The 13,235-nt window shown below is 49.4% G+C and overlaps 3 protein-coding genes across 3 annotated transcripts; 2 read left to right on the top strand and 1 right to left on the bottom strand.

Moving 5' to 3' along the window:
* Positions 1-1,179: 1,179 nt before the first annotated feature.
* On the top strand, positions 1,180-2,070 carry LOC136524715 (exocyst complex component EXO70A3-like). Its single transcript, XM_066517978.1, has one exon. It carries the CDS (start codon positions 1,180-1,182, stop codon positions 2,068-2,070), a length of 891 nt encoding a protein of 296 aa, XP_066374075.1.
* A 1,024-nt stretch (positions 2,071-3,094) lies between these two features.
* LOC136524713 (putative laccase-9) lies at positions 3,095-5,670 on the top strand. Its single transcript, XM_066517977.1, has 5 exons — positions 3,095-3,229; positions 3,707-3,858; positions 3,947-4,206; positions 4,323-5,459; positions 5,540-5,670. Exons 1-5 carry the CDS (start codon positions 3,095-3,097, stop codon positions 5,668-5,670), a joined length of 1,815 nt encoding a protein of 604 aa, XP_066374074.1.
* Positions 5,671-6,075: 405 nt separating this feature from the next.
* Positions 6,076-8,541, bottom strand: LOC136521095 (aspartyl protease family protein 1-like). The gene is made up of 6 exons (XM_066514813.1): positions 8,105-8,541; positions 7,280-8,027; positions 7,089-7,174; positions 6,793-6,968; positions 6,634-6,705; positions 6,076-6,546 (listed from the first exon to the last, which is right to left on the bottom strand). The coding sequence occupies exons 1-6, from the start codon at positions 8,524-8,526 to the stop codon at positions 6,317-6,319; spliced, it is 1,734 nt and encodes a 577-aa protein (XP_066370910.1). The 5' UTR covers positions 8,527-8,541; the 3' UTR covers positions 6,076-6,316.
* Between the last annotated feature and the right edge of the window lie 4,694 nt (positions 8,542-13,235).

Below are 13,235 nucleotides of genomic sequence, written 5' to 3'. Positions count from 1 at the left end.
CCGACCAGCACATTATCATATTGCTCGTTGTGGATAACATAATGATGGGTGTCTAGAGATTATTAGATTAATTGTGCTAAATCGAGTGGTTCAATCCATGGATAACCAATTATAGTCAATTGGAGTTTCTCAGCAACTCCCTATATCAGAGTAACGTTCCTACCAAGTAGTACAACCGTACAACCATAACGCGTCTTGCAAAAATCCCCGGGAATAGCAGCCAAAGCGTGCTAGGAAAACCTCCGCTTTCTTGACCTGCAACAAGATATTCCGTCCCCGCTTCACTCGTCTGTTCTTGCCCAGAACGCGCAAATCAACTTAGAGATCTCGCTAGTTGCTGCGGCGCCGGCATGTAGGGACGGAATGGTGGCCGCGGGTCTTTGCCGTGTTCGCTTGACTAATAAGCCATAGTTAAGAGTACTGTTAGCTAATTTGTTGTGAGAGAAAAATATTATTCGTTGACTGAAAAAGTACGACTTATAAGCGAAAGAAAAAATACGACTTTATTGGAGCTACCGCCAGGAGACTGTTGGATCCAACGTTAGCAGCTCTTCAGGTACCATAGCCTCTAGACTCTCAACTGCCTACGCATCCAGCGGCTCTCGCTTCTCCACTTCCTCTATAGAGGTGGCCATGCACTTTGACTCCTTGGGGATCCATGAGGAACACAAAGGCAACAGCGTCGACGACTACGACGGCGACAGCTGGGAAGAATCGGAGGAGGAGCGCAATAGAATGCCTTATGAAAAAAAGAAAGAAAGAAATGGAACACATTAGAAGCCTGGTCCAGGAATTCTTCACTGCATCAAAGTCGTGGAGAGGTGGCTCACGGAGCTGGGCGTCGGCTGGGTTCTTAGCCTCAACGGTGGTACATCTGCAGGGGAGGAACTCCATCGTCGTGCACGTAGCTGGATCCGGGCTCTCGACCAAATCACGCAAACCATCTGCTCCATGAGGCCGCTCTTTCCAGATCCAGACCGTGGATCTCTGGACCTACTGCACAGTGTTTTTCTTTTTGATGAAGAAGAACATGTGAGTGAGAGATGTATTCCGTATCAATACCATTTGGTATTGTTTATCCAAGAAACCTTATTGAAAATCCTTACTTTTGTTGACGGTGTAGTTGTAGTTGCTTGGGATCCAGATAGGATAGGAGAATTTCTTTCTATGGATCCGAGTATGCTGCCACCATATGCTAAGCTCTATAACCAGCTGGCTGTACACGATGCTCTGTCTGAAGCCTCCGACAAGATCCTAACGATGTTTGATTCGCCAACCTCCGTGGAAGCACAAAGGATAGATAACGACATGGCCATCCTCCTCTCAGCATATAAGAGCAAGGTGGGCAAGGCGATAAAGAGCACAATGGAGAAGATTAGGGTGATGTTGACGGGGGTTGGTGATGACTCGTCGAGTTCTCTAAATCCACAAGGATCATCAGACATTCACAAGATCACTCGGTCCGTAATGACATACATCAGGTTCCTGTTATCTAATTACCCGTCAGTGGATGCCGTTATACGTGCTAAGTATGTGCCTCATATTATTGAAATTGACTCACCTTTGGACAGCATGATCATGGAGATGGTGTCTTTTCTACAAGAAAAGATTGCCAACATATCAGAACCATTTCCAGATCAAGGTCTCAGATTCTTATTCTTGCTCAACAACTCATACCACATCCAACAGAGATTTCATTCCCGCTATTATCCCCCAGAACCCATCGCGTTGCTGGCTGACGACATCAGTCACAAAACCAAGGGCTATGTGGAGAGATATCTACAAGTATCATGGGCACTGCTACTTACATGCTTGTTGAATCCTACGTCTCATTGCTTGGGGGAAAACAGTTCCTCGCTGTACAAGTTTGAGTCCGAATTTCAGAAAATCTACACCAGCCAAAAGGAGTGGAAGGTCCCAGATCCTGAGCTCAGGAGAAGGCTGCGCGAAGTTATCACGGACAAAATCATTCCAGGCTATATAGAATACATAGAGGATAACAAAGTTACCCACCCAAAAATCAGTCCCCAGGAGTTGGAAGTGATGCTGCAAGAGCTATTCGAAGGATGATGAATAGAGAGTGGAAGACAGAAGACATAGTCAACGATATACATATTTCCATTTGTGCTGGCGTTAGGATGAAATGTTATTGTAGCTTCAAATGACTTGAAGCTGTCGAAAATCTGAGACATTGTGATAAGACTTCATCTGGCAACTTGTATCTTTATTTCTCACTCCCTCGCTGCCTCATATTTGACATAAATATGGAACAGCCAAGAGTTGTACCGGCACCATTGATATTTATGTGTGGGTGGTTAGTTTCTCTACCCGTTTGGATGCCCTGGTTTGGAACGGTCCTTTTTCCAGCAATTTGGTTCTAGTTCAGATTTCGAAATGAATTGAATTGGCTAGAATGTGATTCGAATCAAATTTTTTTGTTTGGGTGTAAATGTATTTTGTTTGTACGAATCCTTTTCTGACGTTTGTACGCACCGTACAAAACATGTGCTCCTCAATCGATACAGGCTCCCAGTAATAATCCCAATGCCCGGCAGATCCTCAGCATGAGCCAGGAGCAGATAGGCACCATTTTCCTCACCATCCTTGGGAACCTATCATTATTATGTTACTGCAGTAGGAAATGGAGGATAAATTTTTTTCTTGGGAACCTATCATAATTTTTTCTAGACTTATCACAAGCATTAATTCTTGTCTAAATCCATGCTGCAACTCTGTTCTCACTTGCTTTCTAAAAAGCAGAGGTATTCTCTATTTCTCTATTAAAAAAAGGGGGAATCATTAATCGCTGGATTTTTCGGATGCATATATGTGCACTAATTAATTTGATACACGCATGCAACAAAGTCTGATCAAGATGATTTCTCTAATTAATTAATATACCCCTGTCAAATTTTCTTTAAACTTTCTTCCAAGTATAGCAAAAAAATGTCCAATTAAGTTCTTCCCAAATCTGCTCGATCGGATTCATTGTTTCATACTTAATTTCATACATTAATAAAAGGAAAATCACTGTTGGAAATACTCCCGTTTCTTTCCCGTCGATCACCAAAGCTGAAGCCGGTGACCCCTGGCCATGGGTGCTGTTGCTGACACACCTGCAGCAGCAGTGCTGCTCCGGCTCCTGCAATTGGCTGTGTTCTTGGCCTTTGGAGTTGCAGCTGTTTGCCCTGCCGCGCAGGCCTCCACGGTTCATCACTACCATTTCCTCGTAAGCACTAGTATTTCATCCAATCTACGACGTTCCTGTATATATTTCTGTTGGTGTCAAATTTCATTGACCTTTCAGTCCTCCATATGATGTGTCAAGTTTCATGGTTTTCTTTTTGTTTTCTTTGAAAAAATAGTAGTAGTAATAGATATTGTTACAAGATATCCTTCTTCATGGTTTGTTGGTGGGTAGTGATCTTAGTTGTAGCTTTGAATTAGCAGTCAAACTTGTATTTTGTGACCATGTTGATGTTCAAAAAATGTGTCTCTCTTTTGTTCTCCAAAACAAGGGTGTGTTGTTGTTGTTCATGACTTTGGTGTCGTTGTAATTCTCTTCTTCCTATCTTTCTCTGAATTTCATCATGAAGAAGGAAATGCAAATCATACCTGGAAACAAATGGTTTCTTGTTCTAGAGAGATGTACTACCAGCTGCCTCTTGCTAGCATGATCGCGTGGTTACTCTGTTTTGGTTGGCAGGTAAAGAGGGTTAGCGTCACCAGGCTGTGCCGGCAGAAGAGCATCCTCACCGTGAACGGCCAGTTCCCCGGCCCGACCATCCGCGCCCGCAAGGGCGACGTCGTCGTCGTGAACGTCCGCAACCATGGCGACAGGAACATCACCATCCACTGGTACGTACAGATAATCAGCCAGCCAATCGTTCATGGCGTCGTCGGCGTTCATGCAAGCGCTGACGCTGATGCTGTTATGCGCGTGCAGGCACGGCGTGGACCAGCCGCAAAACCCGTGGTCCGACGGGCCGGAGTACATCACGCAGTGCCCCATCCAACCCGGCGCCTCCTTCGCCTACCGGGTCATCCTCTCCCAGGAGGAGGGCACGCTGTGGTGGCACGCGCACAGCGGCTTCGACCGCGCCACCGTGCAAGGCGCCATCGTCATCCGCCCCAGCCGCGGCACCACCTTCCCCTTCCAGTTCCAGAAGAAGCCGCGCGTCGAGGAGTTGCCGCCGATCATCCTTGGTACGTACTTACCTCGTCGGAGACCGACCGGGTCACGATTGATCTCGTTCGTTCGGTTCCTCTGTACACGGTGCACGGAATGCCGCCGGCCGACGCACTCTCGAGTTCACATGCAGGCGAGTGGTGGCGGGACGACGACGTGAACGACCTGCTCGAGGAGACCAAGCGAACCGGGCGCGACGTCAAGCCGTCGGACGCCAACACCATCAACGGCGAGCCGGGCGACCTGTTCCCGTGCTCCGCGCGCGGCACCACCGTCGTCGCCGTGGAGCGCGGCAAGACGTACCTGCTCCGGCTGATCAACGCGGGGCTCACCAACCATATGTTCTTCGCCGTCGCGGGACACCGCCTGACGGTGGTGGCCACGGACGCGCGCTACACGAAGCCGTTCGCCACCGACCACGTGATGGTGGCGCCGGGGCAGACCGTGGACGCGCTCCTGGACGCCGACGACCGCGGCGCCGGAGGCCGGTGCCGGTACTACATGGCGGCGAGGACGTTCGCGTCCGACACCACCGTCCCTTTCAACAACAGCACCGCCACGGCCGTCCTGGAGTACACACGGACACTGCGGCGCCGGGGCACGCCAAGACGACGACCGCCCGTCTTCCCCGTTGCCACCCTGCCGGCCGTGAACGATATCGGGGCGGCGGCGGCGTACACGACGCGGCTCCGGTCCCTGGCGAGCGAGGAGCACCCGGTGGACGTGCCGGCGCGCGTGGACGAGCGCCTGGTAGTGACGATGGCCGTGAACCTGCTCCCCTGCGCGGCGAACACGACCTGCAGCGGCCCCGGCGGCGCCCGCCTCGCGGCCAGCCTGAACAACGCCAGCTTCGTGAACCCGTCCGCCGCCGACGTCCTCCGCGCCTATTACTACCGCCGCTTTCGCTCCGCGCGCGGCGTGTACGAGGCCGACTTCCCCGACCACCCGCCGTCCGCGTTCAACTTCACTGACCCCGGCGTCCGGGCGTCCGGGCTCGTTGGCGCGGCCACGGAGCGGGGCACCAGGGTCAAGGTGCTGGAGTACGGCGCCGCCGTCGAGGTGGTGTTCCAGGACACGGCCGTGCTCGGCATGGTGAGTCACCCCATGCACCTGCACGGGTTCAGCTTCTACGTCGTGGGGCGCGGGCTCGGCAACTTCGACGAGCGGAGGGACCCCGCCGGATACAACCTCGCCGACCCGCCGCTGCAGAACACGGTCGCCGTGCCCAAAGCTGGCTGGGCCGCCATACGGTTCCGCGCGAACAACCCCGGTGAGTGAGCGACCTGGCCGCCGGCCATGGATTTTTACAGAGTGATTATTGTGTGAGTGACTTGTGCTTGTTCAATTCAGGGGTGTGGTTCGTGCATTGCCACTTTGATCGCCACATGGTGTGGGGAATGGACACCGTGTTCATCGTGAAAGATGGCAAGGCTCCTGATGCCAAGATGATGCGGCCTCCTTGGAACATGCCTCAGTGTTGAGCTGATGAAACGAACAGGGCATGACTGACAATGTTTGGTCTCATGACTGTTTCTTTTTATGACATTGTTGGCAACAAGATCAAGTAGAGTTGTCTGTTGCATTTTCAAGAAAAAAAAACTCATATTCTTTCAATCAAAAAGAAATTTAGTTTCAGAGATAAAACTCAGGTTTAGTTTTGGGTTCAGAAGAAAAACAAAACCGAGCAAAGAAATGCAAATTGTTAGCTTCAACCTTCTTTCTCCTCTATCCTGGCCTACACTCGCTCATTTTGCAGAAAACCACAAATGGTACTAGCATGTTAAACATCTAAAGTGACTTTAGATCACAACGGGCACAATGTCTGATTGCCTGCACTACTGCACATTTTTTTTCTTGGCATTGTTGGAACTTAAAACATCGCAAGAAGATACAAACTGTACTTTTATTGGCATGTTCATAATACGTATCAGAAATTCAGAATTCATAAATGACTTTCATCAGTCACCCACCACCGAGTAATATCATCTCATCCACATCGATCAGAAAAATTTTATCCTACCCCATAAACCTACAATGAATGATCTTCTATGCATCTGAACTATGAACCGAAACGGAGCAGTATCTATGTCTGTACTGTACACAATAACAATTCAGTCACCGGTGGTGTCAGACAAGCGCTGCGGCCAGCAGCAGCAGCAGGTAGAGGCCTGCCACTCCCAGCGCGCCGGCGCCGGCGGGGGCGTTGCGCGAGCCGACCGACCTCGGCAGCGGCGCGGCACCGGGGTACCCGTTGCCGCTGCCGTCGTTCTGCCGTGGCGTGATCTTGGTCGGCCCCGCCGCCGGGGCCGGGCTCGGGCTCCCGTCCGGAGCGTCCGCCGCCCTCGCGTTCTTGTAGCCTGCAAGCGGCACGAGAGGAGCTTGGTGTCAGTTGGTGCAAGAATTCGTCGTGACATGAGAGAGAGGTCAGAGGTGCGCGATCTTACAGTCGAACTTCTCCCAGCCTAGGACGGACCTCTCCCGGTCGAAGACGACTTTGAGCCCGGTCATGAAGTTCTCTGCACGCGCATGAAGTTCACTGTCAGTCAAGTCCACCCAAGCAAAGCAAGAAGAAACGATGGCGAACGCGGGGGGGCTTGGCTTACGGCCGATGATGTTGAGGTTGATGCCGAGGTCATTCTTCACGATCGCCAGGCAGTAACCGACGGCACGGCGGGTGGCCGTGTTGAAGAAGATGATGATCGGCTGGGTGACCGGGAACAGGGCTCCGCCCTTGGCCGTCAGGCTCACGTCCGGGATCAGCACCTCTGTCTGGTTAGGGCTGCAGCTCGATCACAACCATGGCAGATGAGATTGAGAAGAAGATGCAAAACAATCACTAATAGAGACTTTGTTTCTAGAAAGTGGAACAGCAGAAATTGGAGATCCTGTTGTTTACTACCTGACTCTGTAGCAGTACTCAAAGGGAAAAGGGTCTGCAGAGCCGCTGCTGAAATTGGCTCTCCTCTCGCGGACCAGCGAGTTGAACTGCATGCACGCACACACTCGAAGCAGACACATGAGAAACTTGAGAAAAGAAATCGATCACGTTCATTCGATGAGCGTGCACAGAGGGAAAGGGAAGGGACTCACGTTGGTGGCGAGCTCCGTGTACTCCGGGTCGCTGAGGTACGTGTAGGATGTGCCGGAGTCTATGACGGCGGCGAACTCCGCCGCCACCGACCTGGTCTCGACGTTGATGGACGTGAAGCTCACGTTGTACACTTTGCTCCGGCCGGTGAAGGGCGTCTCGCCCTGGCCACGGCTGCCGGCGTCGCCGAAGTTGATGCGGCCGACGCCGTCGTCGCCGAAGCACATGGAGAAGCTGTCGGACGCGACGAGGCCGCTGGCGGCGAGCACGCTGGGCACGGACACCTTGTCCCTGCCGAGCCCCATCAGGCCGTCGAAGGCGCCGCCGTCCAGGAAATCGCCCGTCTGCACCTGCCCGCACCCGAACACGACGGGTGCCTGCAGGGCCTCCCCGGCGGCGGCGGCGGCGCCCGGGCGCTCCCGGGTGAGGTGGAGCACGTCCTGCACCAGCACCCCGGAGGTGGAGGTATTGGCGGACACGTACCGGACCACGTACGGGCAGCTGCCGTTGGTCGCGGCGGAGCAGGCGTTGGGACGGTCGCACAGCGCGTTGTCGCACGTCACCTGCTTGCTCGTCGACGACCCCCGCGGGCTGTAGGGGCGGAGCCGCGTCGCGGCCTGCCCGGTGACGTTGGCGATGGACGCGCACTGCTTGCAGTCGCACGGCACCCAGAAGAGGTCGCTGCCGGTGTCCAGCGCCACCAGGAACGTCGCGTTCGGCGTGCCCAGCTCCACCACCGCGTAGTACAGCCTGCAATTGCAAAACGGATCGGTTCAAGCTTTTGTTTCGTTTTGCTTTGGGGGAAAAAATCCACGAGAGGTACGCACGATCCGATGTATTGTACGGTGTCGTTGCCGGCGGCGAAGGTGAGCAGCCCGTCGGCGCCGCCTGCGAGGGCGCGGCGGGCGAGGTGGGCGCGATCTTGGCGGGACAGTGCGGAGTAGTACTCCGGCGAGCCTCGGGCTGGCCACTCCTGCGCAGCGAAGGGGTGGCCCCGGGCCTCCGCCCACTGCCGGACCACCGGGGAGAAGCGGTGGTGGAGGTCGAACCCGACGCTGGACGCGTCCCCGGCGGCGACAAGGAACGCTGTGACGATGGCGATGGCCACGAGGAGGCCCGTGCAGCGGTGGTTGGAGTTATCCTGAGCCATGACGTGGAGCACGGCTGGCCGGCTGCACGGGGAGGCGTGCAGGGGCGGCAAGAAAGGTGGTCCGGGGTGGTGGTTTATGGAGCCTACCGAGGCCGACATGTTTAGATGGCGGGAGGGGATGGGAGGAAGAGGACCGGCGGGCACAAGTCCAAGTCTCCGGTGCTCGATGTTGCCGGCGTCAACGGTCCGGAGCGCGGAGTGAGAAACTCAGGACGGAGTCGGCGTGGCGTGGCCGCCGTGTGGAAGAGGGTGGACGTGGACATGTCGTGCGGAAACGGAAGGTCGGTCGTTTCCGCGTAGGACTCCGTCATTTCTAGGACTGTAGTAATCTGGTGATTAATTAGTCACCGTTTAATGGCAGGATCATTTATGGTTAGGTCCTTGTTTTTTATGTAATTTTCCGCCATATATGCTCTTCTTTCCTTTTTCTTCTTCTTCCAATAAAGAGTGCTTGATTTTACCATTGCTTTGGCGTGTCTATGGAAAGTTGGGGCCCCGTTTGGTAATGTGAAACAGTTTCGATTTTGCGACTTGCCATGATCACTCGAAAGTCACTTTAAAAAAAAAAAAACTATTAAAAGGAGAGCACCCTACATATTTTTTTGTGTGTTTTTTTTAAATCTAGCCCAAAAATTTGGGATTTGAATGGTCTGGGGTGCTACCGAGGAGCTCCAACCACTAGGTTAGAGGCCCGTTCGCTCCTAAAAAGGTTACTCAGCCTTCAAATGGTGCTAAACAACAGAAATCTAGTTCCTAAATATCATACAATTGTACCGAGTCAAAACATTTTAAATTTAAGCAAACATACATAAAAAATATTAATATTTATGATATCAAATAACTATTATTGGAGTTGTCATATCATAGAATATTAGTATATCTATTTGGTATCATAAATATGGATGCTATTTTATCTTCTCTTGAACTTTTGATAAATTAACTAAGAGCAGAACTAGAATTACGTGATTGCATAGGCATTGGTATATAGTCCAAAAATCTCTCGGCTCACTGCCATGGGTAAGCTTCTCTAAGCCAAATTTTTTATTTTTTTATTGTTAATATGCTTTCAACTTTTTTTAACCTATCGTAGCTTGTCTGCTTTTGGTAAATCCCATTCACATATTCTGTATTGACAATGCACATTGTATATTATATCTTCGAAGCTATCTTAAGTTGGATCACCCATGTTCATAATCCTGGATATAACCACACCTGAAGCTGATCTTGCCAAAAAAAAAAAGTTTCGCAAGTAACTTCTCTGGCACATAGTATTTTGAAGTATTTTGAAATGTTAAGGACTGGTATGCAAAGCTGGGGGTTAGACTTTTCGGCGTCGTTGATTATTGGTGGAATGTTTTTTTTTCAAAAAAGATTGTTGGTGAATGATGGGAGTTGGAAGTGCCCCCACGTGACATCGAATCGCCAGCTCAAATAGTGAAAATCTTAAACCAATTTAAGGTTTTTCTTCTTTATATATATGGAAACCAATCTAAGGTTGTCCAACCCAGCTATTTAATTTGCCCTAGATTACGCTCCCTGCAAAATAAATAACTAAATAAGTTGTCTTATTATTCTGTTTGAAGACATATCTATCTATCTAATATTATTTTATTTTGCGGTCTATATATATTTATTAAAACTTTGAAGGCTAAGAAGGGTTGTTGCACCGGCTGAGACGCTCAGTTTCTGTGCTTGATGCTCTGCATGTTAACGTCGTTGACTGTTGGTGCTCTACGAAATTGTCAACGGCGTGTCAGTGCATGTGCATGTGCATGTGCATGTGCATGTCTCAGTCCCAGCGACGATCGATGATGGCACATGTACGGATGTTATGATCTTTCTGTTGTATTTAGTTCTGGCTAGTAGCGGTTTAACTGAGGGGTAGTTATACTAGTAAATGTTGTATCTGTATTGTACAAGTTTCATCAATAAAAAAACAAAAAAATTCTTTTGAATTTGTTACTCTTCTGGGTACGTACGCTTCCGGTTTAATTTAGGGGCAATTATGTGTAAGCACTCTAGCACTAGGATCGGAGAGGATAGTGAAGCGAAGCCGGGTGCTTCAACTTGCCCCCCTTCGTCCACGCCCTAGGCACTATGGGCATGTTTGATTTGCGTACTGGAAGAGGTGTCTGGACCTGGCAAAGATTCTAGCATACATTTTCATGTGCCTGTTGCTAACCGAAGAGGTGTCTGGACCTGGCAAAGATCCTAGCATACATTTTCATGTGCCTGTTGCTAACCGAGCTGCCTGGCCAGCCCTCTCTAGGCTAGTATAGCAATACTTTGTACCAGAGAACATGATATTTCAATATAAAAGATGGGTGGGCATTATAAATGTAACACCTTAAAATTTGTATTTTTTAAAATAGGTTTAAAATGATTAATTTATGAATTTTTGTACACATGAAGTATAGAAAAAAAGAATATTTTTCATTATATTAAAATTTATCATAAGGAGTACCAACATGGTTGTGCATACATGCCGCTGCATAGTTATTTTGTGGTGTTGGTTTTGATAAAAAATGCAAATGGAATTTAAATTTGAATTGAAATTGATTTTGGAAATATGTTTTAGAAAAAGGATAAAGAATTCTTCTTTTTCCCCTCCCTGGTTTTTGGCTCGAAGGCCCACCACCGCAGCTGCTCACTCCCTCCATTCCACCAGGCCGCAGCCCACCTCCCCCTCTCCGTTCTCTTAGCCTCCGATCTGCTTCTTTCCCCCGTTCTCGCTCTTGGGCCGTCTCTCCTCTTCCTCTTTCGCTGGCAGCCGACCCGCGTCTCTTATCCCGTAGATTGGCCGGGCCTGCATGTCAGGACCCCCCTTCCTCCAGCTCGTGTCTAAGCCAGACACCTCCCCGAGTAGAGACCGCGTCCGCCACGTTTCTCTCCCGATTTGGAGTGCCGCCCAAGCCGAACCGCCCCATAAATAGTGGTCGTGACCACGCCGCCTTCCTATCTCGCCCCAATGCAGCCATCGCCTCGCCTCCGAGCCGCAGCGAAGCCGCCGCTGCCATAGGAGATCCACCGCCGCCGCATTCGCCATTCCGCCGCCTCTCCGCCTCCGCGACTGCCTTGCCGGGCTTCTACGTGAGGTAAGCAAATTTCAAGTACCGCCCTTGCTCCCTCCCTCGCTTTCAATCGCTGGTGCGAGCTTGCCGTTGCATCGCCGGATTCCCGAGCCACCAAATTGAGCACCGCGTCGCCACCATGCCGTCGCAGCCGCTCTAAACCCTTCCGTCGAGTTTGGCTTGAGCTCCTCTTGCTTCCCGTGCCTTTTCCGTGTCCAACGGTGACCGGAGTCGCCGATTCGACGAACTCCGGTGAGGTCTAGCCCCGCCGGCCATGGCAGCCGCTGCGTCGGCCTCTGTTCTAGCCGCCGCAATCCCTCTCCCCCTCTCCTCTTTTAATCTAAGCCGTTCAAGTTAGATCCAACGGCTCTCATCTCACTACACCGGTTCAGCCATGGCCTTTTGCAGAAAACCCCCTCCAACTTTTTAAGTATAAACCCGCAGTACATTGCGTATTTGACAGATTACACCTTCTTCTTTTAAAAGCGTATTTTATTCAGTTGACTTCAAAAATACGTTTTCAGTTATTTACAGTTTTGCCACTAGATTTATTAGGCTATAACTTTGTCATTTTAACTCCGATTTGACCTGTTCCAATTGCGTTAGATTTGTATTTACGTTGTCTACGTGTTCATACTACTGTTAAGTATATTTTCAACTTTCAAAATTCATGATTAGATTTCATATATTATTTTACTAAAAGAAATCATGTTTAAATCGTAACTTATTCGTTTTAGCTCCGATTCGATCCATTCAAGATGTGTTGGATTTGTGACGATGTAAACTACGCCTTAGTATCAATGTTTTCCATGTCAAGAGCTCTAGAATATCCTGGTTTAAATCCTAACTTGATTAACAACTATGCAACCGGACTTATAAATAAAAATATGATAAATTCCACTTCGGTTTTCAAAACCAATTATAAGTTTGACTTAATTCAACTTAGGTATTTCTCTTATACATGTTTTTATATCATAAAATAAATGAAGCTTATGGTTTTCCGTTTTAGAAGCAAAATCTTTCGTTAGTTATATCTTTTCAACCGTAGCTTCGATTAGTACGCTTTTCGCGTCTGTGTGTTCGTAGCAATACATAGATTTGTTTTTAAATCCTTTTTCCACTGAATGGTGTATTGTTCTAATTTGGCTCTATTGTTTGCTTCGTGTATGATTGCATGGATACTTGTGTGGTGCTTTATGATCTTGTCCAGTCGGTGAGCTTTACGTGTTAATCAAGGAGTTCCTTTGAAGTTTTGGACTTGAAGAAGGATCAGAGTTTAAGGCAAGTATATCATGGGATCTTCCTTGTTGTCCTATACACCTTTAATTATTTAATTTATACTGCATGTGTCTACCTTGATTACCACTAAGGATTTTCTAGTATTTTGTACCTGGTTTCTTGTCACCTATGGGTTATTGCATTGGGTGGGTAGTATGATGCTAGTGCTCAACTAAAGCCATGATTTTGTAACTTGACTAATGGATTATGCAATAAACACTAAAAGGTGTTTTTTAGCAACATGGAACAAGGGGGCAAGAGCATTGGGCTGTTTTTATGGTGCTCTAGATTTCTCTCTCTAAGGACTTATCTGTAAGTGATCATCTGTGACTTACAGTACAGCTGTGAGTGCTACATGGCTCTAGCTTTAGCTCAGTATGAGGACATTTTCTAGCTTGTTAGAGGTTACCTTTATTGGCGTAAGAATGACTTGGCGAATCGGGTATAGGACAACTGAAA

The sequence above is a fragment of the Miscanthus floridulus genome, chromosome 18 (genome assembly GCF_019320115.1).
Source record: "Miscanthus floridulus cultivar M001 chromosome 18, ASM1932011v1, whole genome shotgun sequence".
Lineage (NCBI taxonomy): Eukaryota > Viridiplantae > Streptophyta > Magnoliopsida > Poales > Poaceae > Miscanthus > Miscanthus floridulus.
Note: the sequence above shows the minus strand (reverse complement) of the source record. Positions and strands in the feature narration are given on the sequence as shown.

What these genes read in the sequence shown, in the direction of transcription:
- LOC136524715 (XM_066517978.1), top strand. Translation starts at nt 1,180, where the DNA reads ATGCTGCCACCATATGCTAAGCTCTATAACCAGCTGGCTGTACACGAT.
- LOC136524713 (XM_066517977.1), top strand. Translation starts at nt 3,095, where the DNA reads ATGGGTGCTGTTGCTGACACACCTGCAGCAGCAGTGCTGCTCCGGCTC. An exon ending in TTCATCACTACCATTTCCTC is followed by an intron (nt 3,230 to 3,706) that starts GTAAGCACTAGT and finishes TTTGGTTGGCAG; the next exon opens with GTAAAGAGGGTTAGCGTCAC. An exon ending in GTTGCCGCCGATCATCCTTG is followed by an intron (nt 4,207 to 4,322) that starts GTACGTACTTAC and finishes GTTCACATGCAG; the next exon opens with GCGAGTGGTGGCGGGACGAC.
- LOC136521095 (XM_066514813.1), bottom strand. Translation starts at nt 8,526, where the DNA reads ATGTCGGCCTCGGTAGGCTCCATAAACCACCACCCCGGACCACCTTTC. An exon ending in GAGTACTGCTACAGAGTCAG is followed by an intron (nt 6,969 to 7,088) that starts GTAGTAAACAAC and finishes ATCGAGCTGCAG; the next exon opens with CCCTAACCAGACAGAGGTGC. An exon ending in CAACCTCAACATCATCGGCC is followed by an intron (nt 6,706 to 6,792) that starts GTAAGCCAAGCC and finishes ATGCGCGTGCAG; the next exon opens with AGAACTTCATGACCGGGCTC.